Source organism: Podarcis muralis, chromosome 4 (genome assembly GCF_964188315.1).
Source record: "Podarcis muralis chromosome 4, rPodMur119.hap1.1, whole genome shotgun sequence".
Lineage (NCBI taxonomy): Eukaryota > Metazoa > Chordata > Lepidosauria > Squamata > Lacertidae > Podarcis > Podarcis muralis.
This window is the reverse complement of record NC_135658.1, coordinates 33,685,471-33,711,305: the sequence shown is the minus strand read 5'-3', so window position 1 is coordinate 33,711,305 and position 25,835 is coordinate 33,685,471. Positions and strand designations below refer to the sequence as shown.

The 25,835-nt window shown below is 42.4% G+C and overlaps 1 protein-coding gene across 2 annotated transcripts in view; it reads right to left on the bottom strand.

The window, feature by feature from the left end:
- Positions 1–25,835, bottom strand: part of CFAP44 (cilia and flagella associated protein 44) — a 42,075-nt gene extending 16,240 nt beyond the window's left edge. For both annotated transcript variants that reach the window (XM_028726567.2, XM_028726569.2), the window contains exons 1-22: positions 25,711–25,835; positions 24,728–24,805; positions 22,020–22,100; positions 21,004–21,181; positions 19,822–19,984; positions 19,056–19,158; positions 17,996–18,212; positions 16,030–16,144; positions 15,087–15,251; positions 12,962–13,117; positions 12,258–12,305; positions 10,923–11,022; positions 10,603–10,697; positions 9,459–9,668; positions 8,257–8,367; positions 7,620–7,772; positions 6,943–7,170; positions 6,117–6,262; positions 3,732–4,002; positions 3,395–3,450; positions 2,616–2,778; positions 573–703 (exon numbers count right to left, since the gene is read on the bottom strand). In XM_028726567.2, coding sequence (XP_028582400.2) covers positions 573–703; positions 2,616–2,778; positions 3,395–3,450; positions 3,732–4,002; positions 6,117–6,262; positions 6,943–7,170; positions 7,620–7,772; positions 8,257–8,367; positions 9,459–9,668; positions 10,603–10,697; positions 10,923–11,022; positions 12,258–12,305; positions 12,962–13,117; positions 15,087–15,251; positions 16,030–16,144; positions 17,996–18,212; positions 19,056–19,158; positions 19,822–19,984; positions 21,004–21,181; positions 22,020–22,100; positions 24,728–24,805; positions 25,711–25,750 — 3,008 coding nt within the window. In that variant the 5' untranslated portion in view covers positions 25,751–25,835. The remainder of the gene's footprint in view (positions 1–572; positions 704–2,615; positions 2,779–3,394; positions 3,451–3,731; positions 4,003–6,116; positions 6,263–6,942; positions 7,171–7,619; positions 7,773–8,256; positions 8,368–9,458; positions 9,669–10,602; positions 10,698–10,922; positions 11,023–12,257; positions 12,306–12,961; positions 13,118–15,086; positions 15,252–16,029; positions 16,145–17,995; positions 18,213–19,055; positions 19,159–19,821; positions 19,985–21,003; positions 21,182–22,019; positions 22,101–24,727; positions 24,806–25,710) is intronic.

The window sequence follows — 25,835 nt, the reverse complement described above, 5'->3', positions numbered from 1 at the left end:
CAGGGAACCAGGTAGAGGGCCTTCTCAGTAGTGGCACCCGCCCTGTGGAATGCCCTCCCACCAGATGTCAAAGAGAAAAATAACTACCAAACTTTTAGAAGACATCTGAAGGCAGCCCTGTTTAGGGAAGCTTTTAATGTTTAATGGGTTATTGTATTTTAGTGTTTTGTTGGAAGCCGCCCAGAGTGGCTGGGGAAACCCAGCCAGATGAGCAGGGTATAAATAAATTCTTATTCTTATTATTATTCTTTAGGATGAAGGTCGGTATACCTCTGAATACCAGCTGCTGGGGAACAGGAGCAGGAGAGTCCCCAGGTCCTGCTGGTCTGCCTCCCATGGGCATCTGTTTGGCTGCTGTGAGAACAGAACACTGGGAAAGAGGCATCTGGTCTAATCCTACCCCGTTCTTCTCTTATGTTCTCAAGCAAAATGAGTAATACCAGAAAGACTTCAGTTTTCAAGGAAAAGTTTCCAGCTTTTTAAGAATAAAACAAAAACTTTGCTTAAATATAACATCTTAGCAAATGAAGAATCTCTCCCAAAATTTGAGGACAAGGGGAAATGGCACTTGCCGATTCTCTACTTTCTGCAGCCCAATGCGATGTTTCTCCTGTTCCCAGGCCAATTCCTTTAGGACGAGCCGGATCTTATGCGCGGTCTTTCTGTCCATCTCCGCACGGATTCTGCGGTCCAACTCAAATTGCTGCGTATTGAAAAAGGAGCATTTCATTTGATGGTGGTTACAGTGACGGTTTGTTTGCTGGATGTCTATTCTGCTTCTCAGCAGGGCTCCCGGATGCTGGGATGTGATGGATCATGATGGTCCAAGGCAGAGATGGGGAAACTGTGGCCCTCCAGATGTTGTTGGACTCCAGTTCTCGTCAGCCCCATCGAGAATGGCCAATGGCATGGGATAATGGGAGCTGAAGTCCAAACGCATCCAGAATCATCTGTTTACAAACAAGGGGTGGCCCACCCCGTTTCATCACCTGAGGCAAAAAAGGACTCTGCTGCTCCATGACCATGTTGCCCACCCCCTCTTTCGCCATCACCAGAATGCACCTCTTCTTCTGAATAGTTCTACCAAGGGCAAGATGTAATTTCTGCTCCTGTGCTACATAGATTGTGATGTTATTTTGATCTTTTTGCAAGCTGGTTTTTAGAGCCTTTTGGAGCTATAGAGTGAGATAAACGTATTCTAAATAAAATGAATGAAGAAATAAAAATACTGGTGAAATCCTAACTGACATCAGCAATTTGCCTAATTTAGAAACAACCAGTCAGCAACTTTAACAATATTTTAAAGCAGTCATAGTCGCACCACAGCTACTGTATTTTTCGCTCTATAAGACGCACCAGACCATAAGACGCACCTAGTTTTTAGAGGAGGAGCACAAGAAACAAGAAAGCAACGCAAAGCCTCTTGAGCAAAGAGGCAGGAGCGCTCCAGCTGCGCTCAAGTGGCTTTGCGCGGCTATCCCTGAAGCCAGGAGAGCAGGAGGGATCAGTGCACACCGATCCCTCTCGTTCCTCTGGCTTCAGCGATAGCTGCGCAGCCTGCATTCACTCCGTAAGATGCACACACATTTCCCCTTACTTTTTAGGAGGGGGAAAGTGTGTCTTATAGAGCGAAAAATACGGTAATTCATTTCTCTACTTCCAAACTGTTCCCAACGATGTCCACTTGTAAGATTCACTGTTCAAAGCAATCACCTGAATGTATTAGTCAATCTCTACATATAAGGTAAAGGGTAAAGGTACCCCTGCCCGTACGGGCCAGTCTTGACAGACTCTAGGGTTGTGCGCCCATCACACTCAAGAGGCCGAGGGCCAGCGCTGTCCGGAGACACTTCCGGGTCATGTGGCCAGCGTGACAAAGCTGCATCTGGCGAGCCAGCACAGCACACGGAAACGCCGTTTACCTTCCCGCCAGTAAGCGGTCCCTATTTATCTACTTGCACCCGGGGGTGCTTTCGAACTGCTAGGTTGGCAGGCGCTGGGACCGAGCAACGGTAGCGCACCCCGCCGCGGGGATTCAAACCGCAACCTTTCGATCGGCAAGCCCTAGGCGCTGAGGCTTTTACCCACAGCACCACCCACGTCCCAATCTCTACATATACATGGAACCAAAGCTAAATCTTGTAGTTCTTAATCTGCTTTACACTTTACATGCATGGTAAAATGACATGAATACCCTCCTAATTTACTGGTATGTGGTGTTCCAACAAGCTGTTCCTTTGGAAGTACTGGGCTAAATACTTTAACCATGGAAAAAAGGTTGGAACCACCTTTATAGGACAAAGCAATTCAAACACACTGGGAATCTGAAAACTATCAAGGCTAAACTAAGAAATGCATGAAAAGCACAACTGTAAAGAGCAAAACAGGCATTTTTCTTTTTAAGAAAATAGCAGGCTTCGTTGTTTCAACTATTGGGAGTGAACACGGAAGCAGTGGACTCACTTTTGGCTGGTTGTTTTATTTAAATTGCAAACTGACCTGAGCCCTTAGCATAAAAATCCTAATAAAACAAAATAAACATTGACCCATTACAAAAATACAAGCCACACTAAGGCATTAATTTGTACCTCTAAAGAAAGAAAAACCATACATACTGCTCTGTGAAGTTGCATGTGAGATGGCAGCTGACGGTTCATTTGGAGCAAATTCTGAAACTCCTCCCTTAGAGTGCTTAGTTCTTGTCTCTTAATAGATTTCTTTTGTTCTGCTATCCTCATTATGTAATCGTGTTCCTTTTTTTGCTTGGCATTTTCAATACTACAAATGTGAGAAAATAAAGAAAGAAGATGGAGCAGTTTAAACCTAAACTCTGGAAGTGGGCCTACAGAAAAGCATAACATTTCATTATGTAATAAAGGTTTTTTACAGCAAAAATTATACAGCTTGGGGTCCCATCCAACTCTACAATTCTACGATTCAATCTCCAAAATATTCAGTTTTGCTATATTTTGATAATAAGCTCTTTGAGACAGTGTTGTATAAACAAATACATTTGTATAGAACTGAACTATTAGACGGAACCAAATGAATGATTAAAAAACTGACAGAAGCTGCACCACAATTATCCTGACAAAGCCAACAGTGGCTTTGGAGGTGGGCTGGGTGGGTTTGAAACCTTTATGCATTAAAGAACTGTTTCAACAGAGTAGAGAGTGCTTATCTAGAAGTCATCTAGATCTGACCTCTTAATTCATACTGGCATCCCAGGCACCAATCCAGAAGTTAGAGAGATATTTGAGGAGATAGCTTTAGCAACATGACTTGTCAATATCCCACACCGGATGAGGGTGCACTGCCATTTCAAAGAGGCCATTAGTGAAACCCGTTCCTCATGAGGGATTCAGAAACAAAGTCTATCTTTCGGCAGCTTTACCTGTAGGCAGTAGGATCCTCAATATCTTCTGGTGGTCTCTCTCTTTCAAGGCCTCTCTGTGGAAGAATGTAATCAAACAATTGATGGCACTGTCAACAGTTGGCATGGCTGTTCCTGAAGTTAGGTTGGAAATGCATGCAGCTCCTCACAAGCACAGTACTATAATTCATACAGGACATAAAAGACACAATGGTGTCTTTCTAGTAATCAACCTCCCCGCTGCCCAACCCTAAGGAGACTGAAAAAAAATGTTTATCAAGGAGAAACAGCTGGAAGTTTCCCAATAATTGTGCACTTAAAATATGAAGTAAGGCCTATCTTCCTGGCTGTCACTTACCCTTGGAGAGGGCACCTTAGCCTTTAGCACTTTCTTAACCTCCTCAGCTGAAAGGATGTTATAAGTAAAGATATTGCCATCAGCTCCACAGGTCACAAGAAACCGATCATCAAAACTTGGACAGATGCCTTGAATTTGCCCATAGTTATTATCATGCATGCTGTATGACCAATATCCAGCTATATTGTCTTTTGAGAGCCATTTCTCGTGGAGAGCGTAGATCCGTACTGCTCCATCCTGCATGCCACAGATCATTAGCAAGCCAGTGGAGCTGTGGAAGTAATCAAAACATAAACAGCTGAGGGTTATTACTTTCTCCACAATGCCCTGCAAAATGGATATCTAAGGGAGCAATCCAAACCCAAGATCTACTGGTATGTGCAAGTTAGGATCCAGAAATTCAGGCTCAGACAACCAATTCCTAGCACAGCCAGGCAAGGTTGAATCCTGGTTCAACCAAAGATAGGCCAGCATAACTCTCACATCCAAGCTCAGCCAGGATTTAGTCAGCTGAGCAAAGATGGACAAATTTTACATGGCTGTAAGCCCTGAAAAATGGGCATTCTGGGGAAGTAGTGGGATGGGACCAGGCAGAGGGACTTGTCCTGAATCCTAACTTCTATTCAGCTCAGCCACATAACCTGCCAACTTGGCAGGACTCATGCTGTTATGAAGAGCAGTATATGTCAAGCTCTATTTCAAAGATCTGTTTTTCCACTGCCAGGCTTACACCAGCTGAGCCAGCAGTAGTTCTGCTCTCGAAGAGAGTTTGGAACAGCTCAATTGAAGGCAGTGTAAGTTCCACTTGGCTCCAATATTTAGTATTGTTCTATGAACCCTAAGAAGGCCCGGCTAATGTGAGACATCCAAAGTTCTAGGAGGAAAAAGGTAATGGTGGCAGAGGTCTTTTCTGCAGCTTTTGACTAATGGATTGGAAAAAAATCACAGTGTTTCCTCAATACTAAGGGAACCATTCTAACCATTTGTGGTTGCATCCACACTATACACTTAAAAGCGTATGGCTTTCTCCAAATAATCCTAGGAACTGTAATCACCCATCACAGAGCTACAATTCCAATCACCCATCATAAAGTACAGTTCCCAGGATTCTCGGAGGGTAGATCTATGTGCTTTGAATGCATGGTGTGACTGTGACCTGCGTCACATTTTAGGATTTTACCTTAAAAGGGTATTTGAGCAGAACAGGTGGATTGGAGGTTTCTGGAGCCTTTAACATCTCTTAAATCCAATTCGAGTTACACATAAACTGATGCTTATGAACTCCTTGCATACAAACTCACTGCTATCTTCACCACTTTGACTTGTGGCTCCTCCTGGCACCGTGGGGCCTCCAAGGAGTCTGTTTGCCTCCTCCCACTCAGCCGCCCTACAGATGAGGGGGAGGTGGCGGGCGGACCATTTGGGAGAGACATGTGACACGACATGTCACTCCCAGGAGAGACATGTGACTTGGGCACGCTGCAGGCCCCGCAGTGAGTGCCACCCAGCATTTTATCACCCCCCTCACTGGTGGCACCCGGGGCGGACCGCTGCTACCGCCTCTCTCTTCCTTCACCCCTGGCGTTGGCACAGATGGACAAGGGATTCATTATTTCCAACAGGGCGGCTACCGCTGACAAAGGCCAATGCACCGCAATGGCAATACCATCCCACCCTCCTCTCAATCCCTTGTCTCTCTCTCTTCCATACAGATACCTACAAAAGGGTATCTGAAGTCATCCCAACCATCACTTCATTCACCCTTGCATCTTGGATCTTGCACCTGGGGCCTGCTCTACCCTGATCTCTGCAGAGAAGAGGCAGCTCCTCCTTGAGGATACACATTTAGTGGGGGACCAGCTAACCCAGTGCTGCAGCAACCCACCTCTATATCTCCATGCATGTAGTATACATATACATAGCATATACGTTATGAGGGTGAAAAGAGAACCATTGGGTCATTGGGAAGGGCCCCCCGAGCTAGTCTGCAGCCACATTTGATGCTGGATGTATGGAAATCATTTCAGTCTTTTAAAATCCAAATGTTTGGGCTTTTATAAAGAAGGGTATAAAAAGGGGAAATTTATTTCTTGTCCTGCTATATGCCGTGACCAGGATGCAAAAGTAACAGCTTAAACTAATTCAGTATGTCTCAGTATGTCTAATAGTATTCCATAATATTTCCTCAAAATACTACTTTCAGGGGTTGACAGTCATGGAGTGTTAACCAGCCTGCCATTATATCAAGAGATCAGCTCCTGCAAATATATACACAGGTATATAGTCTATAAAAGAAAAACAAACAAATACCAAGTGTTTCACACTTATATTAAAAACCCAACTCAACCCATGAAACCAACCAACATACTGTAAAAGCTGCATTACCAAAACACAATCCGTCTAATGGCAGTGTCTTCTGTATCTTCTAAATGAATATAGGCAAAAGGTTCATCTTTCCGAGTCTCAGGTTCTTTGTCGCCTTGCTGATGAGAAAATGCACAGTGGAACAGGAATCCAGTATCATACTCTCCCTAAAGGAAACAGTGAGTTATGAAGAGTTGTTAACTTTATTTCTTGATTCCTTCCTTCTCCTCTCTCTCCCCCCCCCCCCCATTAATCTGTTACAGTTTGGAAAATTCCAGACTAAAACTTCCTCCTTTCCCAAAAATGGTTTCATCACCAGTTGTATTTCATACCATATTATAGGCAAACACACTTCATTTCTACCTCCAGGTAAAGGGCTTTCTTTGAAAAATAAGCCTGCAATTCTGCTTAAAAAATTAAACAAAAGATGGGGAACAGCACTAGAATGAAAAGAAACAAGAGTGAAAACAATACTTGCATGTTTAAGACACATCCAGATTCTGCATGACATTCTTGCATCTTGTGGTTTTTACCTTTTGCATTCCACCGTTTAGATTTTAATCTCACTTTGCATCTGAGGTTGGCAGCAAAACTGAGGTTGCCAATCAAAATTGACAATGGTAGTGATGCCACTATTGAAGTCCTGAGAGATTGCTATGCAGCCCTCTATGTGAAACAAAAAAACTCAAACCGCTTTCAAATAGAACTAAGACCAAGGTGAAAGCGTACAATGTGAAAAGCCAGCTCCTTCAGCCATTTAAGCTGTATTCTCATTATACTATAAAAGAAGGGAGAAACTACTCTCCTCATTTTGTTATCTGCGAAAAAGAAAGAAAGATTGGCTTACCAACGACAACCAAAACTTCCCTGGCCGAGAGTAAAACCCACACAGGATGGGGCTTGGAGTCTCTGGGATGTAGATTTCAGGCAGTGGTTCCTCTTCCACAGCTTCTTCCTGTGGAAATTCAATTTCTTCCATTGTTTTCCCCTCATCCAGTTGCTGCTTTATCCACTGCTGCTTTGCTTTCTCCTTCTCTATTCTCACTTTTTCTCTGCGTTCAAGTTCCTCTTCAAGCTTTTTAAAAGAGCCAGTTTAAAAAAAGAGCATTAAAAAACTACTGTGTTGATCACACCAAAATCCCTTCTAGTCCAGCATCCTTCTCCCACTGGCAACGTCTGCAAAGCCCACAGATAGGACTTCATTCACTAACTGTGTGTGTGTGTGTGTGTGTGTGTATTGCTTAGTTTTATCTGTTTGGGAATTGAGAGCAGCAGCCCACATCTGCCATTGTTCTTTAGCGGTTGGCATTCAGAGGCAAGGCCTCTCTGATCCTGGAGGCAGACACATTCATAATCAACACGTGCAGATCCTAATATTTTAGGAAATCGTTTCTGCTGGGCTACAAAGTCCTTAGCTGCAGTCTTACATCCAGGACCACAATAACTAACGAGCTCAGCATTTCTTACTTCAGTATTCTATCTTTCCTTAGGATTGCATTTCCTTATTTGCATGTGGTGCTTTACCAGAATCCGAGATTTTATGCTGCAGAAACGAAAATATTGTGTAGGCAAGTCTTTTATCCTATAGGTGGTTGCTGCGTTGTAATTCCCAGGGTCTGGAGCAGGAACCTGGACAACAATGCCGTTCTTGCAGAAAATAAGTAGCGTGCTCTCAGGCTACAGAAGAAGGACATGAAACACAAGTGTCAGGCAGGAGCTCAGAGACAACTGTTGCCAAAATGAAACACAAACTTAGTTGTAAACAAGAGGGAATGGAAACGGCAAATCACCCACCACTTCCCTGATGGCTCATGTTGGCCAAAGTGAGCGGTGCAGAAAGTGGGCATTATATATTTCTCATGCAGATTTTGAGATACTCTAAATTTCACCCATTGCTGCCAAAGTGGGGTGGGTGGAGGTGGGGATTAGTTACCCCAGCTCCAGGCTGGCATAGAAAGGGAGTTGAATCACTGGGGCATTCCCAAAGAACAGAGGGACCTTGGACCCAGTCCCTGCCCTGCCCCAGAAATGCTTCATGGGAGGGGGGTGTTAAATGCCAGTTACTGATGACAACATAACCACCAATGGATAAACACAGCATTGCAATGTGTTACAACACAAATCATGAGATGCAAATACTATGAAAAACACGGCTACTCACATGAGAAAGAGGAGACCACTGCAATGCCTGAACAGGCCCTGGGACAGAGAGGAAGCCAATTGGCTCATATTTCTCTTCAACGTTAAAGAAGAACACAGTTTTATCATTACTCTGGGAAGGAAAAGACGGAAGAATGAATAAAGCCATGCATTCCACAAGAGTAGCCATGCTAGTCTGCTGCTACAAAGAACAGAGTCCCACCACTACATAATCCTCTGTTTTAGCATCAACCTTGATATACAAAAGCCTACTTTTGTGTATCACTTGTATATACCCTGATATACAAAAGCTGCACCTAGTGTTACAAGGATGTCAAGGAACAATTAATGAGTACTCTGTGGGTTCGGTCAGTCAGCCAGCTACAAATCCACCTAAGAGTTACCTCGTTCAGCCCACATTTTACCAACTTCCTCGCGAGAATATCATGGGAGACTTTGTCAGAAGCCTTACTGAAATCAAGATAAACTATGTCCACAGCATTGCCCTGATCTACCAAGTGTGTCATTCAAGAAAAGAAAAGAAAAGAAAAGAAAAGAAAAGAAAAGAAAAGAAAAGAAAAGAAAAGAAAAGAAAAGAAAAGAAATCAGACTGGTCTGGGATGACTTTTGAGAAACCCATGCTGGGTCTTAGTAATCATAGCATTCTTATCTGCTCTAGTAAATCATCATCCAAGTATTCAGTCTGGCTTGGCGATCTATAGCCAATACCCACAATAAAGTCAGTAATGACTGTAATTAAGAGAAAGGGCTTTTAAAAACTTTTAAAAATCAAACAGTTCTTACATAAGAAGAAGACATGGTTTAAAGCACAGAACATATACAAAAACACAACACTGGTGATTTTAACACGCAAAATCAAATCTAAAACCTTTCCATGAATCCTTAAGGAACGAGCCTTTCTTTTAAAGTCTCAGCCAAATGTTCTCGCTGAGCTGGGCCTCAAAGGGGCAGAGAAGAAGCTAAGATGATGTGAGAAGCAGAGGTGTCAAAAAATCTCCTGAATAATTCTCTGAACTGACTCATTATACGCTGAAACTTGTATGGATCAGCAAAAATCTCTCATTTCAAAAAGGTCTTGGTCCTTAATTCTTAGGTAATGAACAATCTGAAGTTCAGTTTGATCATCTACATCTCAGCATTTGCAGCAGTAAATTTCCACTAACATTCAAAACAAAACAGTTTTTAGGTTTGGTTGAAACATACCCCTGTGGCAAGCAATTCGCCATTACGCTCATAGGCCAAAGCTGTTACTATAGTTGTATGAGGTTTGAACGCCTGTTTCAGACGCAAGGCTGCAGGTGCTCCTTTGTCCCGCCCAGATACAACAGGAAGTCCCTTTGGATCGAAAAGTTCAATAACGCGTACAACGCCATCTTGAAAACCTACAACCATTATGCCTTTCTTGGGATTTACCTTCAAGAAAACAGAATAACATTGCGATTAAGAGCTAATTTAAACCCTGCCCTATACATCATCTCATAAATCTATGTAAAGTATGTTATTGTTTGTACAGAGGGAAAATAAACCATGTTGCGAGTAGCATTTCCTTCTCAAATACCAATACTAAACTATTTTCTTTCACTGTCACCGGAAAACTCGGGAGGGGGCGCAAAAAACAAAATCCGTAAAAGTTAAATGTTTGCCAAATAATAAATATGAAAACCCATCAAAACAAAACTGAAAATCTCAGATGTTATGGACTACAACTTGCATTCACCCCAGCCAGCAGACCTCTGCAGCTCAAAACATCTGGAGGACATCAGTCTGGGAAGCTAGAGGAACAGGAATGAAGAACAATCTGTTGAATGGTTTCTTTAAATGTAAAGGTTCATCATTGTTCCACTCAATGTGTATGTCTTTAAGGGGCCAGAGCAAGGGCCAGAGCAAACTAACGAGACCCAGCTTTACAGCTGTGAAACATAGCAGGTGCTGCTGAGTTGTATTTGATTAAGGTGTGTCAGCATTTGGGTGTAGTATATAAGGAGCAGCACCTAGCTCTCCCATTACCCTGGGGGATGGGTTGGTGGTTGGGTCTGGTTTGTTGATGTATTAGTGTAAATGGAGTTTTTGTTTTTCTTATTAAAACCTTGTTTAAGTTATTTTTGAGTCCTTTTCTTTTTAATGCATGATCTCCCCAGCAAGCTCTCTGCAGCGCTACCATACTGCAAATAGCCAACACAATCCAGACAACCTGCTCCTCAATCTCATTATGCTCCATCTTAAGAGATGGGCAATATAAACCATAAGCCATTTGTACATTAAAACAGCTAGGCTCCAGCCATGGATGTCCCCATTCCGTCTTGCACTATCATCCACATACTTCCTCTTTCTATCTTGCACTACTTACCACGGTTGGTGCCCAGACCATTGCTGTTCCTCCCTGTTTAAACTTCATCTCAGTCAACTGCACATTGTCAATGAAATCAAAGACACGAACTGAACCTGCGTTAGATGGTTAACGGGATCAGGATAAGAAGGAGGCTAGGTCTCCGTTGCTTTCTAAAATTTAAGCCACACATTTTACATGGGGGTGCTGAAAAAACAAAGAAACTACACCATTACAAGTGATCTGTGGATTATTCCCCAAACGTGTCTACTTAACGTAACTAATTTTAACCTTGAAAACTGAGTGTGGGAGGAGTCAGAAGGAAAAAGTTGTGTACTTACGGTCAAGACCAGTGGTGGCCATGATATAGGTGACTGGAGATACACACATGGCTTCTATCTTTCCTGAATGAAAAGTAAAGAGGCATTCTGGATCATGAGTCTACAGGGGGAAAGAAATAAAATGGGGTTTTTTTCAGAGGCCTGTTTGTAAAAGTATTTTAAAGGTTTTGTGTAACAGGGTCACCTAGGGACATATCATTAAAGCCCCTCTGAAAATTTGATCTCTAAAATGCATTGGACATTCAAACTGGGGTTCCTAGTTTTCAACCTAGGGCACAAATTGAAGATCAGATAAACAACGACAAAAAACACTGATATTTGTTAATGGTTTTAAACAGTGCTCTTTTTCTTTTTAGAAAAAAAAGTTGCTGGTGCTCACCATGAAGTTGTTACAGCAAGTGCCACACTTTTAACATTTGGGGGGGAGGTGCTGGTACTACACACCCTTGAGTACCCCCAGAAAAAAGCACGGGTTTAAAATCAGTATACTTTGTATTTTCAAGAAGGAAGCATCAGTGGTGCCTTATATCTGTTCTTTTGTAGACCTTGTTTGTTGAATGCTTAGGGCCAAGCTAACAAGACATGAAAGATCTGAGCGGAACTCCCGCTATGTTTTTCTGTTCCTGAAAATAGCCAATGGGAAGCCCAGATTGGATTGGAGCCAAATTACATCCACAGAAACAGCGTAAAGTCTGGGAGTGGGGCTTTAAATACAAAAGAGGGGAAAGTGGGTGCCTCACCTTGCATGAATACTTTCCACTGAGGCAGCAGCACCATTGGAACCACAAACAACTAGTACTGACATTTTTGAGACCATCTTTCTCAAAGTAATAAACTACAGAAGCTGCACATCTTTTAAAGATAAAATATTAGCTTCTATTTAACTATCAGGTATAACTCAAGTAGGGACGCGGGTGGCGCTGTGGGTAAAAGCCTCAGCGCCTAGGGTTTGCCGATTGAAAGGTCGGCGGTTCGAATCCCCGCGGCGGGGTGTGCTCCCGTTGCTCGGTCCCAGCGCCTGCCAACCTAGCAGTTCGAAAGCACCTCCAGGTGCAAGTAGATAAATAGGGACCGCTTACTAGCGGGAAGGTAAACGGCGTTTCCGTGTGCGGCTCTGGCTCGCCAGAGCAGCAATGTCACACTGGCCACGTGACCCGGAAGTGTCTCCGGACAGCGCTGGCCCCCGGCCTCTTGAGTGAGATGGGCGCACAACCCTAGAGTCTGGCAAGACTGGCCCGTACGGGCAGGGGTACCTTTACCTTTTTATAACTCAAGTACAGCGGAGGAATGATTGAGGGGCGAAAGCAGGAGAACAAAACAGAAAGGAAAACTTACAACATTTGTGAAACTCAAATCAAGCTTCCAGATGGCTCCATTGGCATCCTAGAGAAGAAGAAAAACACACTTAGCTTTTGGCTATTACTTCAAACAGTATTTACATCCCTCTCCGAAAGACATTGGCTTAGATTCAGAGAAATTTAACTGCACTTTCCCAAGCAAATCAACAACTAATTTGTCCCACGTCACTGTTTTTAATTTCTTTGAAATCATACACAGCAGGCACAAGGAGGCCCGACTAGGACAATGGTGCGCGAGGGGCTTAGCCTTTTCTCCCTGCCAACAACCATCAAGATTCACATCCCTGTAGTGACTATTCTTACATCCTAGTGGTGCCAATGAGAGGTTCCTCCTTAGGGTTAACAGGAACTGTATGAAAGGAAGTGAGAACTGAATGCTCAGCCTTGCCCTTCCTCCAAACTGCAAGGTCTGGAATAAGATTCATTCAAGCCCCTGGAGTTTTATTCCTTCCTTCCATTTTTATTTTTTGTTTTGCCTGACAGTGGTACTTTCCTAGTTTGGTGGCTGGTTTTTTGCTTTAGCTTCAAATGTTACCATGACATCATTACATCCTACACATGAAAAAGGGTTGTGTGCACCACTGAATCAGGGCACACATTCTCTACTGACTAATGCGCATCCTAAAAGACAACAACAACACAATCCTATATACCACAGGGGAGGACTAAAACAATGCTTACCTGAGCATACCAAAATGGTTCTCCACGTTCATGAATTTTCACCATATAGTTCAGATTTACATTTTTGCCAACTAAAAGTTCGTTAATGTGTTCCACCTCCAGCAGTCCAGTGTCATCCACAATATCAGCTGTATCTATTGTTTCAAAATCCCAAACCTTCATGGAGTTTGGAAAAGAAAATATTATCTATGGTTGCCAAATGCCAGGACCAATGCATTAAATGTGAAAATTTGGCTAATATGAGCAAACCTAAGGGAAGGAGCAGTTCAAAAGGATTTTTCATTCACATGTAACTGATGGGAAGGGATAGTTTAAACCTGTCTCTCCCTGACGTGCTTCTTACGAAAAAAGGGCCTCTTGAAGATGCTATCTGGATTTCAAGGGAAGCCTCAGTTGATGTCACTGGTGTCAATTGATGTTTCCCTTCAAATGCAGAAAGCAGTTTCAGAGAGGCAACTTTTGTCAGGACTGTGACAGGGAGAAAGTTAAATTTCCCCTCCCTCCCCCATATTTCTGAGGCTGTGCAGGCTCTACAGTTGCCATTTACACAAGAAACAACAGGCACATTAACCAACACATCTATTTGGGTTCTTTTCACTGTGCATTCTTTATTATGCGTGCTCATGTCACTATTGGGGTAGTCATAGGTCATCCCGCATTCAAAGCTACTAGTGCCTGCAAAAGTTTTAGGGTGGCCATAACCGCTTTAATTCCAAGCTATGCACTTTCTGCAACTTCCTATTTCACAACTGCCCTGGTGGGTTTCTTGTCTCACTTTTGTTGTGCTACTGCCTCTCTGACAGCCATCATGTGGTCCAACTTGGGAAGCATCACAGAATTGATCAAGAAGGGTAAAACCATCATTAATGTGCTACTATTGTGTCAAGAACATGTTACAGAATGCACCATCAATCAAATAAGATATGTTTAAGTTCGAAAGAAAGCCTTAGCAAATGAAGAAGGAATCAATGTTCTCATATGAATGGCATTTCTCAAAGGCAGGGGTCAGCAAACTTTTTCAGCAGGGGGCCGGTCCACTGTCCCTCAGATCTTGTGGGGGGCTGGACTATATTTTGAAGGGGGGGAAATGAACCAATTCCTATGCCCCACAAATAACCCAGAGATGCATTTTAAATAAAAGGACACCTTCTACTCATGTAAAAACACGCTGATTCCCGGACTGTCCGTGGGCTGGATTTAGAAGAAGAGTGGGCCAGATCCGGCCCCTGGGCCTTAGTTTGCCTACCCATGCTCAAAGGTGTTGAACACATTACATGATGGGTTATGTTGCCCTCTTTTCCCAAAGACAGGAAATGCAAACAGGTCTTTGTCAGTACACAAGTCTGCTCCAGGCCAAGACAGGAAATAGGTTAAGAAGGAGAGAGGTGACTAAAGGGCAAAGACCTGTCTGCACTTCCTGTCTTTGGGCACAGGAGGGCAAGCTTAACTCACTACCTGTTTGTGTAGGTATTCTGATTGTGAAATAACCACCCCAAGCACACTTATAATAAATCTCATTCAGTCTCAGCACCAGGTTAATGAAATATTCCAGCAGGAATCTCATTAGTGAAAACCAGTGGTTACTGTTAATAAAAAAATAAAGGACTCCTGGATGGTTACGTCCAGTCAAAGGAGACTATGGGATTGCAGCGCTCATCTCACTTTCAGGCCAAGGAAGCCAGTGTTTATTCACAGACAGCTTTCTGGGTCACGTGGCCAGCATGACTAAACCGCTTCTGGCACAACGGAACACTGTGACGAAAGCCAGAGCGCATGGAAATGCTGTGTACCTTCCTGCCACAGTGGTACCTATTTATCTACTTGCACTGGTGTGCTTTCAAACTACTAGGTTGGCAGGAGCTGGGACAGAGCAATGGGAGCTCACTCCATCGTGGGGATTCGAACCACTGACCTTCTGATCGGCAAGCCCAACAGGCTCAGTGGTTTAGATCACAGTGCCATCCGTATCCCACTGTTAATAGTTTGATACAAAGTGCAGAAGAGTAAACAGTACCATCACCCCATGAATAATCCTGGGTACATTCGAATATTAAGTGTATAAAGAAGAAACATATTAAGAAAACACATACCCCCCCCCCAAAGAAAGACTTAGGAAAATACTCACCCTAATATATCCATCTGATCCAACAGTGACCACCTCTCCCTCATCCAGAACTAACTGATTAATTGGGCCGTTGTGGCAATTTTTACGGCCAGGCCGACAAAGTTCCACTTTTATGAGGCCCCCTTCCCAGAGCAACAAGTTGCCCCATTCTGACCCTGAAAGTACCTTTCATGCAGACAAAACAAAATGCATTAGTATTCAGTCATATTGATGTATATCTGAAAAGGGATACAGGGAAGGACACATTACATTTGAAATAAGTTACATCCCAAGTTTTCACAGAGAACAGATACATTTGCTAGGAAAACGGCAAATGAGGCATGTTTGTAAGACCAAGGCTGCAGGCACACCATACATGTGAAACATGCTTCCCTCTCAAAGAACCCCGGGAACTATACTGGGAATTGTAGCTATGTGAAGGGTAAACTACAGATCCCAGGTTTGTTTATTTTTTTAAGGTTTTTTTTTTTTTTTTTTTTGCAATGTTTTGGAACAATAAGTTCAATGATAATGTCCAACCATATGCTGCTTTCTAAGTGCTGCAATAGTATTTCTTTATGATCTTTATCTTTTATTTATTTTGTTTACAGCTAAGTGGTTTGCCACAAACCATAAGAGGGCTGGGCACTGCATTATACAAGGATGTGCCTTTAAAAACAATTCAGAAATCTCAATTACTGCAACTATTGATCGATATCAGTCTATGGGAACAAATCCCACCAATTCTTAAAACGTATCCACTGTTTACCAGCTGCTTTTTTAAAAAACTTCATTAAAAACAGAATAAGCTCCTGATCATTTTTAGAAGCAGCAGACACTGGATAGGCTATGCCTTTCTGCACAGCAATGTCCTGTAAATTTGGGTCAGGGCAAATGTGAATAGAGAACAAAGGAGCCCATTTTACCAAAAAGAAAAGTTTGAGTAGATAGAAATGTTTCTCACCTTCCCATCTGGTAGTTCCACATAGCCTTCAATGTCTGTCAATGCTGTTTTTCCAAACCTACCCAGTGCTCCTTGTAGTTTCAGACCAGTGAAAGTAAGTGCCATCTTCCAAAACCTGGTCACATAAAAATCAAAGCTCTATTAGTGTTTTTGAAGGGTTCTTTTGGCCTTTAAACAGACTGTTATCAACCTTTCACATGCACTAATTGGCTGCATTTTGATGCAAACCACCATTTAGTGCTATAAGGATGAGTCTGGGACAGGGGTCAGCAAACTTTTCCAGCAGGGGGCCGGTCCACTGTCCCTCAGACCTTGTGGGGAGGTGGACTATATTTGTGGGTGGAAATGAATGAATTCCTATGCCCCACAAATAACCAGAGGTGCATTTTAAATAAAAGCACACATTCTACTCATGTAAAAACACCAGGCAGGCCCCAAAATAACCCAGAGATGCATTTTAAATAAAATGGCACATTCTAGCCATGTAAAAACACGTTGATTCCCAGACTGTCCACGGGCCGGATTTAGAAGGCGATTGGGCCAGATCTGGCCCCCAGGCCTTAGTTTGCCTACCCATGGTCTGGGAGGTCCTTGGGACTGCATACTCTCCCACTTTCCTCTTCTCCTCCAGCACAAATGCAAGGAGGAGCTCTCATTTCTGTTTCCAACTAACCACTGCTGTTACTTGTTTCGACTGAAATGAGGTTAGTGCTAATTACAATTCAGGGATGCAACCCAGGATTATAAGCAATGAATGGTCTGAAGGTGGACTGTTTCTAAACCACAGGTAAGCCTAACTACTGATCTTCATTCAGATGGAATGAGCGACTGGTTAGTTGAAAATGAACATGAAAGCTTGCAATCTCCTCCTTGCTCTTATGCCAGAGAGCAGGGTAAAGGGGAGAACACAAACACCAAGGATCATGCATGTAAACCCTGAACCACAGTTTGGAGTTATATGTGAACCAAACCAATTTGCCTGTGGGAATTATAGGCACAATCTATTGCAAATTTATGCAGCTTCCGTTTAAATAGGTGGGAATTAAGAAGTCTCAACTGTGTGATAGACTGTGCCTTATAACTATAGTACAGGTGGACTCTGACATATGTAATTTATTCACATAAGTGGATCTGGGCATTTAAGCGGTTTTTAATCCCAACATGTATCTTTATACACTTTGGTTTATTTTAGTTGGAAGAAGGATAATTCTGACATTGTCCAGAGCTCATTTTATTTGTGATATTGCCATCCATTGCCCAGCCACCCCATTTTGCCTCTAATGACACAGAATTAGGTGAGTTATTCCCTCTAACATCAGGAAACAGCTCAGTTTATTTTGTGGTCATCTGCTGCGTGCTTGTCTCCTGTTCCGCTGCTTCAATTCTGGCAGTGGGAAAGAGGATAAGAGTAAGGCTTCTCTTTCTCTCCACCTAGTGCTTCCACAGCAGGAAGCCAGACGTGAGGAGCACCATGTAAGAGTACTGACAAAACTACACTTTCCAGTGCTCCTAGCTCACTGCGACAGCACCATCGATTACCAGGAAAAGGGTGCTGCGCTCAAGGGCAGCCAATTACACAAGGAGCCCGTCAACATGGCTGCTTCTTTTCCTGCTTTCAGAAGATATTCATGGCATTTCAATCGTCTGAAGATTATAAATAACTATATTACAACATGAAACAAAAATTAGGACACTGCCAATACAGAAGGCTAGCTTGATTTTAAAATAAATAAATGAAATGCACATCATACTTGCAATGTTTTGGGGCAGCTAAATAAAACGTGGTCTTCACTGAGTAACAGGAATGTTTTAATACAGATAATTAAAATTTCATGTATAGTTAAGGTAGGTACAGCTTTCTAGTGTGATCCATTTACTGATGAAATATTCCTTTTAGTCAGCATGCATGTATGCCTCTGTGGCATTCTAGTTCCTCGAGATAAAACTATGCTACTTGCTGGCTTACTTTATGTGACCTGAACCAGATGTGGTGAGTTGCTCTTCATTTTCTGGAGAAAAGGTCACTCTAAAAACATCTTGGGAAAATGCTTTCGATCTCAATACAATCTTTTCCTGCTTCCAATCCCAAACTGTTAACATATAGTCAGGGCTGCTCCCAACTGTGGCGATCAAAGTACCCGAACGATTAAAGTCAGCAAATGCATATGCTTCTTCAGTTCCACCTGGAAATAAGGTGATATCACAGGTTTCTTAATGCAATATAAATGTTCAAGGGAACATACCAATGTGCTAGCCAATCAACTAGCACATATTGTAAATTATTATTTTTTTGAAGTAAGTATGAAACAGATTGCTTCTATTTTAAGTACGTTTAAACAGTACAAAGCAACCATAAAATAGAGAACAATGAAGACAGTCTGTATGAAGAGAGAAAAAACAAAGGCTTAGGTGATAATCTACCCTAGAGCCTTCAGCTCTTGTAGAAATTCTGTCTCTGAGTCCCAGATACTAGTATATACGTCTATGTGTGTGTGTGTGTACTAGTATCTGTGGTTGTTTGTGTGTGTGTGTGTGTGTGTGTGTGCATCATAAGCCTCTCCTTTCCCCCACAATGTGTAACTTCACATTGCCAGGATACTGAAATCACATCAAATGTAAGAGATACCACTGAACTGATTTGTCAGCTTTATTTTTTTTATAAAAAAACTCAACTCAAAAGCTATTGAACTGCATTTAGGTTTCAGAGTGATAGCCACCTAATAAAAAATAAACCAGTAATGAAGAATAGAATTCCTTTATCATTCAGTACTTGGCCATTTAGCCATGCATCCATTGCTTTTTCTCAAACATGAACACAGAAAAAGGGAACATAGCATATGACTCTGCAAATAATAATGCCAATTCATCTTAATCACTTGCAGATATTTAAAAGAAAGAGGGTGACTACTTACAAATCTCCATGTATTCATACAAGAAATATCAAACAGAAAATTGCTTCTATTTCTGTGACCATTAATTCTTCTGCATGAATCTGAAATTGCGAGATGGCTTATGTTTTAACCTACCTCGTAATACTCTGTATGGCCTTAAGGAAGGGTATTCATAGATAATCATGTTTGGCTTCCATCCTTTTTCTCCTACTGCAAAGTAGGTTTTATTAGGATGTACCTAGTAGAAGTAAAGACCTTTTTCACTCTGCATTTATCCAGTAAAGTAATGATTTGCTAGTTTAGTTCATTTGACTTCTATCCTACATCTCAGTCCAGGACAGCCAATGCAGTGGCCTCCAGATACTGTTTGACTACAACTTCCATCTTTCACCACTGGCCATGTTAGCTGAGGCTGATGGCAGTTGTAGTTGACCATCATCTGGAGGCACTGCCTGAAACAAATATGGTTGCAGCTACCCCTCTGGGAAATGGCAGCATATCCTCAACCCCCATACTGTGTTCCACCAAGACTGCAAGTCTTTCAAAGTCTAAGGACAGAGAGAGCTTGGGAAAACAGTGTCCACTTTGTTAGAGCTTTTCTTTAATCCAAGATACCTTGTTACTACCTGCATAACATTTGAAACCAGCAGAAGCCTAAAATGAATGAATATCAATAGGACAGCCTAGTAGGCATGCTGCTATTATAAAATATATATTTATCTCACACAGTACTAAATTAACTCAAGTCTTGAGTTAAGGGCAATAGCTAAACGCACTACCTAATGTGTGAAGAACCGGCCAAAATATTTCTCAGATTGAGAGATCCAAGAGCCCTGTTTATTTTGCTACCAAGGAAAATCTCAAGCAAAATACTTTACAAGATAAAACAAAAATGCCATACCGTGATTACTCCAATCCCTCCACCGCATGTGCTTCGGAGATATTTCTGAGATTTCATTAGCAAATTCAGCAGTACGAGTTGGTTGCCAGCTATGTAGAGGAGAGTGTAACTATCCAACATCTGAATGTTTGCCCGTCTAGTGCAGTCATAGCCAAAAGAGTGACTGAAGAACACTCACTAAGGAAAAGTGATGCCATCACGGGGTTTATTTTGACCATGTAATAACACTACCACCAATAAAAATCCAGAGGTCTCCTGAAAAGTGCAATGCACTGTATTGTAATTGTATTGGGAACACAATAGGGGCTTTTTATATAAATGAGAGAAAAGAGCTGAAGCTCTAGGAAAAAATGTAGCCCACCCATCCTTTTAAAAATTTCAGGCTTAACCATATTGCCAATGTAGGTCCCTGCGGCCCTCAAGTACTGTGCAATTTCTAAATGTTTTCTATTAAAGAAAAGGCAAAAGATCCCTTACATAACTGAGAGAACAAACCACAGCAATAGTGCAGGCTTTGTTATTTTGCCAATCTGTTGGGAAATACTGAGGAGGATGTAAAATTTCTCACTAATATGGCCTTGTTATATTGTTACAGGCCACTCCAATCCCTGCCAAGCCATGCACGGGATTCCAGAGGTCTTGGCCCTCAACCAGGGTCTGTGCTCCTTTGGAAAACTGAAGAGGTAGTGGAGGCTGTCGTAGCTTTAAGAAATATGATTTATTCTCATATTTACACCTGAGTTTAAAGGGAGGTAGCCCAGATCTTACAGCATGGCAGTCTAAAGAGGGTCTTGTTCCCCCCCACTCCCCCCCCAGCAGTGCAATGATGGAGACAGAGGCCTCTCTATCTGCCTGCCTTCAGTCAGTCAAGATGGATCTGTCTTTTCTCTCTCTCTCTCTTCCTAGCACATCTTGCTAAAAACAGTCTTTTCCTGTCACCTCACACCCAGTTAACCTGGCAACCTTTCAAATCTCCAGTCTCTGTTCACACCTCAGGGCAGGAGGAAAGGACTGTTCTCTTGCATTGCCAATGACTCTCAATTGTTTCTTAACAATGGCCAGGTCATTGTTGTTTTTTTGCATTGGCTAGTACACAAATTCCTCTGCAGATTGTATTTCTCCCTTCATTTCCTAAATAATCAAAATCCTACCATTTATTATTTTATTAGCAAAAGTGGATACATGAGACTGAGCATGTCAAGCGGAATGCCAGAATCTGGAGTCACAAATGGGAGTGCACACAACTCCTCATAGTTATAGTAGAAGCTTTCAGAGATTTTCTTCTCTACCTTTACTTTCTTCTTCTTCACCGGTTCTGGAGGCTTTTCAAGTTGTATTGGCTCCACTTCCTCTTCCTCTTCTGGATTTCAAAAACATCAACAATAATTTTATACATGCACACACACACACTACATTTCAGTCCACAAAGCCTGAAAATAACAAGAAAGGCGTATAATTTTCAGACAGGCAAGATAGTAGCATTTGTGGCCAATTATAAAGTGACGATTGACATCTTTGGGCTGAAGGACAGGACATTAAATAAACAAACAAACTCAGAGCTAGCATGGCCATTGTGGTCAGTTTTTAAACACAGAGGTTGAGCTGTCCTGTCTTGCAACCAAGAATTTCATCCTGCCCAAATCCCAAAAGTTAGTTCTATATTTAATCTGATCACCACTGCATCTGATCACTCACACTGGCCAGAGTAGAAGGCATGGGGAGTGTGTCAATCTTTCTTTCTTTCTTTCTTTCTCTCTCTCTCTCTCTCTCTCTCTCTTTCTTTCTTTCGTTCTTTCTTTCTCTCTCTCTCTCTCTCTCTCTCTCTCTCTCTCTCTCTCTCTCTTTTAGCTGTGCTAGCTGCGGGCTGACACAACTGAGAAGCTCATGGATCAGGGACCTCAGAGCTGTGGACTCAGTGAATCTAAGGCCTTCAGCCTCCTGCCCAAAAACCAAAATGCCCAATTTCAGACTCACCACTGGCTCCCACCAGTGGGAGAACTGGCACCAGCAGCCTTCCACTTGCTAGGGAAAAGCTTGGGACTCCATGGAAAAACCTATCATCATCACCATCAACACTTCTCTTTGCCAATGGAGGCTGGTGAGAAGGCAACTAGGCGCCATCCTAATCCTACCCCATCCATCAACATGGAGGCAGTAGGAATGCTCTGTCAAACCCAAAGATTGCTAACAATACTTGCCTTCATCGCCATAGCCTTCACTACCTTCTTCATCTTCAAATAGCTTTTCTTCTTCCTGAATTACATGAGACGGGGTCTTTCCTGCACACAGAAAATTATGTTACTTTCCATTCTACTTTATTTAAATACATATGCTATAATGTTTTCCCTGTTTCCCTAAAATCAAATAATTAACTGATATCAGAAGAGCCATCTGTATCATGGAGCAGAAGGTTAAATTACAAGATGCAATGAATGCTAACGCAGGTAAGTGCTAAAGCAGTGACAAAACAAACTCCCAACAGGGGCTGCCCATAAAATGTGCCACACTGTGAAACCAAATGCTCTACCAGCTGAGCTGCTTTACTCAAGCAGCTGCTAGGTTTAGGACCTGGAGAATATAAACTTTTTTGGGGAGGAAATTCCTAAAAGAAGAAAAGTATAATTTCAAATTAGATAAATGAATAGATAATTAACATACTGCATATATTCTGGTCATGCCCAATAAGATATTTCTGGATAGCAGTATTAATGGAAACTGAGAGTATAACAGGTTATGCCTTAGCAGTAAACCCACTTTTAAGATACATAAAAGATACTGTCCTTTCAGAAGATGGAAAAATGATAAAGTACCTATTAACTGAAGTTTAGGTTGCATACACACCATATGTTTAAGGCACATGAGCTCCACCAAATAATCAAGGCAATGGTAGTTTGTTAAGGGTGCTAGGAATTGTAGCGCAGGGCAGGATAAAACTACAGTTCCCAGGATTCTTTGGGGAAAGTCGTGGTTTTAAATGTATGGTGTATGCAGAGCCTTAGTTACAACTGGAGGGAAACTGATGCTCCTACACTAGATGCATGTTGGAACAAAAGATCTTAATTTCACATACAACCTCATAGGGTCTGAATTGGAGGGAAAGGACCAGGACCAAGACCTTAAGGTCATATTAGATAGCTCAATGAAGATGTCAACCCAGTGTGCAGTGGCCATAAAGAAGGCAAATTCCATGCTAGGGGTCATTAGGAAAGGAATTGAAAATGAAACTGCCAATATCATGAATGCTGCTATACATATTGATCAGGCTTCCTCAAACTTGGCCCTCCAGATGTTTTTGGCCTACAACTCCCATAATCCCTAGCTAGCAGGACCAGTGGTCAGGGATGATGGGAATAGTAGTCTCAAAACATCTGGAGAGCCAAGGTTGAGGAAGCCTGATATTGATGGTGCAACCACATCTGTACACAATGAGTACCATGTACAGTTCTGGTTGCCTCATGTCAAAAAGGATATTGAAGAGCTGGAAAGGGTTTAGAAAAGTATGCATGGCATGGAGAAAGTGAAGAGAGAAAAGCTTTTCTCCCTCTCTCATAACACTAGAACTCAGGGACATCCAGAGAAGCTGGATATTGGAAGATTTAGGACAGATAAAAGAAAGTACTTCAAGCAGCGCATTGTCAAATCACTCCCCCAGGAGGCAGTGAAGGCTACCAACTTGGGTGGCTTTAAAAGAGGACTGGACGAATTCATGGAAGAGAGAGCTATTAAGGGCTACAAGCCATGATAATGCTCTGCCTCCACAATTGGAGGCAGCAATGCTTCTGAGTACTAGTTGCTGGAAACCACAAGAGAGGACAGTGCTGGTGTGCTGATGTTCTGCTCCCTGGTTCCCCACAGGCATCTGGTTGGCCACTGTGAAAACAGGATGCTGAACCAGATGGGCCATTGGCCCAGTCCAGCAGGCTATTCTAATGTTCTTATGATGTTCATGATGGCTGGATTAGAAGAGTATGGGAAGTGGTCAAAATGGTGATACAGTGGTACCTCTGGTTAAGTACTTAATTCTTTCCGGAGGTCCCTTCTTAACCTGAAACTGTTCTTATCCTGAAGCACCACTTTAGCTAATGGGGCCTCCCACTGCTGCCGCGCGATTTCTGTTCTCATCCTGAAGCAAAGTACTTAACCCAAATAACTATTTCTGGGTTAGCGGAGTCTGTAACCTGAAGTGTATGTAACCTGAAGCGTATGTAACCCGAGGTACCACTGTATCGGCAAACATCAGTATAAGAGAAGAAAGACAATCAGATAACCAATTTATTGAAAGATGTAGTCCCTTTATTATACTGGTGCAATAAAACACAGGAAAATCCAGATCCATATAAACTGTAAAAGCACCATATATTAAAAAGCATGGGAGAGGGAAGAGACGTAAAACAGGTTATAGCATACAGTGGTACCTCAGGTTACAGACTCCGCTAACCCAGAAATATTACCTCAGGTTAAGAACTTTGCTTCAGGATGAGAACAGAAATCGTGCTCCGGCGGCGCGGCGGCAGCGGGAGGCCCCATTAGCTGAAGTGGTGCTTCAGGTTAAGAACAGTTTCAGGTTAAGAACGGACCTCCGGAACAAATTAAGTACTTAACCCGAGGTACCACTGTAACTTTATTTCTCACTGTAAAAAGATATATGTTGTATGATACAATGTGTTTTGTAATATACTTTTTATTTGTTTATTGGTTAAATTTTGGGGCCCTCAGGGGCTTGAGGGCTGATTCTAAATAAGTATACAATATAAGGACAGATTTAAACTATTGATTTTTGTCCTTTGACACCTAAACATTGAACAGTAAAATTACAGAACGACCCCCTGGAAATGTTTCTCTCCCAAACACAGAAATCACTACACATTCTTATCTAGCATAATTTGAATGTGCAAGCAATACTTACCATCAGCTACCTTCTTTGCTTTTTCCTTCTGTTCCTCTGAAGGTGACCCCTTTCCTTCTTCTGAATGTTCATTCTGGCCTGCAAAGCAAAATCATAAAGTATGGTGGATCTTCCAATTGGAAGTAGTGATTGGGGCAAACTGAAATGTAAATTTCTCATGCAAGTTGGCAGAATCATGCCATGCTTGCTTCATCTGTCGCAGCAGTTTTTATGTTATTGCAGTTTTATAAGAGTATATATTTAAAGTAGATGAATAAATAAGCAAATTAAGTTAATTTGAATATGCAGAAGATATCAAAAATATATCAGGAACAACAGAAAGAGGGGGAAGGAAGTCAAGTTAAATGATTGTAAAATTAGTGAAATGTGTAAACTTGAAAAGCATAAATAAAATTTAAAATAAAATAAAAGGTATTTTATTGGAGACTCCTATCCCAGTTTCTTCTTCTGTCCTGGACTTCTGCATTTTCTTACCTTACAGCCTGTAGAGGGGAAGAATATTTGAAAGTTCTCTAAAACGAGAACAGAACTGCTTCAAGCAGCAGCGTTTCTGCATGAGAGGAAACTCGAAAGCTAACAGCTGCTGGCAATAATGGATTGAAACCAGAAAGCGGCGTGAGCAAGCTTTCCTGTAAATTCACCAGAACACTTCTGCAACCTGGATGATGCTTTGCAAAGACGAGGGGGGATGAAGGGGCATATTGAAATTGCAGTCTGTTAAACCCCCCCCCCCGCGCGCGCGCACCCCACACCCTTCGGTGTCCAGCTTGAAGAACCCTGGTGACCCCGAAAGCTCGCGCACGACTTCGTGGCGCTTCAGTTTCGCCCTATAAAGGTATTTTCCCGGCTGTTTCTTTAAAGTGTGCCATACTAGTGGAGTGTTGCCAACGTTACTGAGAGCAAGGGGTAGTTTCGAGGGGAACACCCCATGCTGGCAAGTCTGGGTAATGGCGGGAAATGGAGAGGGGCGGGAATGGGGGTACCTTTTGCGTCTTTCGCCTCCTGCTCCCCCTTCGGCTCCATGGCAGGTGTACGCCGGTTGCTAAGCAACCGAAGGAAAGGCGCGCCAAGATCCCTGGGAAGTTGAGTTCAAAACCTGCTTCGGCTC